Raw genomic sequence first — 2,026 nt, 5'->3', positions numbered from 1 at the left:
CTCTTGAGCTAGTCTTGCTGACCTTCCCCCTCCCCCATGCCTTCACGGTCGCGCGAGGAGGTTCAGACGTGACTCGCCCATCCGCTTGGGCTTCCAAAGGCGCCCCTCTTCCGGGAGGTCCAACTTTGGCAAAAGAAGAGAAACAACTCCGCAAAGATCAAAGCTGGGGAACGAGAGGACGGCCGAAATGGGGGGGGGGACCTAGAGAACTCACTCGGTCCAAGATTCTACCCGTGCAAACAATGAACGTCAAGACGGAGGGAGGGAGGACCTGGGATAGTCGAAGCTCCTGGAAGGGAGGGGTCCTGGATAGAGGGCTGGGAAAGGGAGCGCTTAATGGAGAAGGCGGAATGACATGGAAAGAGGACCAATGTCGGTGCTCCAAGGTGCTCTTTCTCCCACCCAGAAGCCCCCCAGCCCCAGTCCGCACAGTCCCTCTAAGCCAGGGGTCTTCAAACTTGGCAACTTTAAGACTTGTGGACTTCAACTCCCAGAATTCCTCTGCCAGCCCTGGCTGGCAGAGGAATTCTGGGATTTGAAGTCCACAAGTCTTAAAGTTGCCAAGTTTGAAGACCCCTGTTCTAAGCATCGGGCGCAGTATCAGAAATGGGTGCCTGGCGGGAGAAGGACCGGGAAAGGTAGGCGAGGAGGCTGCGGCCCCGCGTTCCGTCCTCTCCCCACTCCCTGCGCTACTCACCGCAGGAGAAGCCCCGCAGCAGGAGCAGCCCGAGAGCCGCCCCCAGGAGCCAGACGGGCGCAGAGCGGAGCAGCATCCACGCAGCCCGCGCGGGCCTGATTTGCGCGGCAGTTTTGGCTCCAGCCAGTCTTTTCCCGCCAGATTTTGTTCTGGCCCTTCCCTTCGGACCGCCAGCTCTAGCCCCGCCCTCTCCTATTCAATTCTATTCCTTTCCCGCACTTTCTATGAATGAGAGATCGCTCTGTTCTCCCTTTATTATTCAGGGCAATTTAGCCTTCCTTCCTTCCTTCCTTCCTTCCTTCCTTCCTTCCTTCCTTCCCTCTTCCCTCTCTCTCTCTCTCTCTCTCTCTTTCTTTTTTTCCGGGAGATCACTCTGTTCTCCCGTTATTATTCAGGGCAATTTATCCTTCCTTCCTTCCTTCCTTCCTTCCTTCCTTCCTTCCTTCCTTCCTTCCTTCCTTCCTTCCTTCTTTCTTTCTTTCCCTCCTTCCTCTTCTTTTTATCTTCCTTCCTCTCTCTCCCCCTTTCTTTCCTTCCTTCCTTCCTTCCTCCCTCCCTCTTTCTTTCTCTTCTATCTTTCTATTTTCTTTTTCTTTCTTTTCCCTCCCTCCCTCCTTCTCTTTTTTCCTTCCTTCCTTCCTTCCTTTCTTTCTCTTTCTTTCCTTCCTTCCTTCTTCCTTCCTTCCTTCCTTCCTTCCTTTCGCCAGATTTTGCTCTCGCCCCTTCCCTCTACTCCACCTGTTTCAGTGGGAAAACTGATCTAAAGTAGATATAATCGGTCAAGAGGGGTTTCAGATAACATGCAGGATAAGAGAAAAATCCAACCCAACTTGTAAAGGAGAACGCGTCCAGGTGTCGCAATCAGCCTTTTTGTTACACAGTTCAAACAAAGAAGGAAAACTTGATACATTCGAACGAGGTCTTATTTATCCCATAATATGAGTGTGTGCAAATTACAGTAGCATTGGGAAGTGCTGATATTTATAATATTTATAATTACCAGTCTAATAGCCCAACCAGTTTCTGTCCAATTCTAACAGTCAATTCTGGGGTTTCTCTACTTGCTACTTATCGTCAGAACCAGCAACAGTTAACATTATATAGGTCAGTGATGGCGAACCTTTTAGAGACCGAGTGCCCAAACTGCAACCCAAAACCCACTTATGCATCGTGGAATGCTGGGTGGGTGTGGCCCATTGGGTGGGCATGGCTGCCGTGGTAACGGCAGACTGGGTGGGACTAAAAAGTTCAATCAATCAATTCCAATTTTGCAAGATCTTTTTTTTTTCCTCCAAGAAGTTGAAATTGATTGATTTATTCGGTTTAACA

General features: G+C 50.2%; 1 protein-coding gene across 1 annotated transcript in view; it reads right to left on the bottom strand.

Moving 5' to 3' along the window:
• Window positions 1–773, bottom strand: part of LOC107299672 (major histocompatibility complex class I-related gene protein-like) — a gene marked incomplete at its 3' end in the record, with an annotated part of 2,766 nt that extends 1,993 nt beyond the window's left edge. The window contains exon 1 of the mRNA XM_015829019.2: window positions 698–773. Within this exon, the coding sequence (XP_015684505.2) occupies window positions 698–773 (76 nt within the window). The remainder of the gene's footprint in view (window positions 1–697) is intronic.
• Between the last annotated feature and the right edge of the window lie 1,253 nt (window positions 774–2,026).

This window comes from Protobothrops mucrosquamatus, unplaced genomic scaffold, assembly GCF_001527695.2.
Source record: "Protobothrops mucrosquamatus isolate PMUCROS unplaced genomic scaffold, P.Mucros_1.0 scaffold5256, whole genome shotgun sequence".
NCBI lineage: Eukaryota > Metazoa > Chordata > Lepidosauria > Squamata > Viperidae > Protobothrops > Protobothrops mucrosquamatus.
Note: the sequence above shows the minus strand (reverse complement) of the source record. Positions and strands in the feature narration are given on the sequence as shown.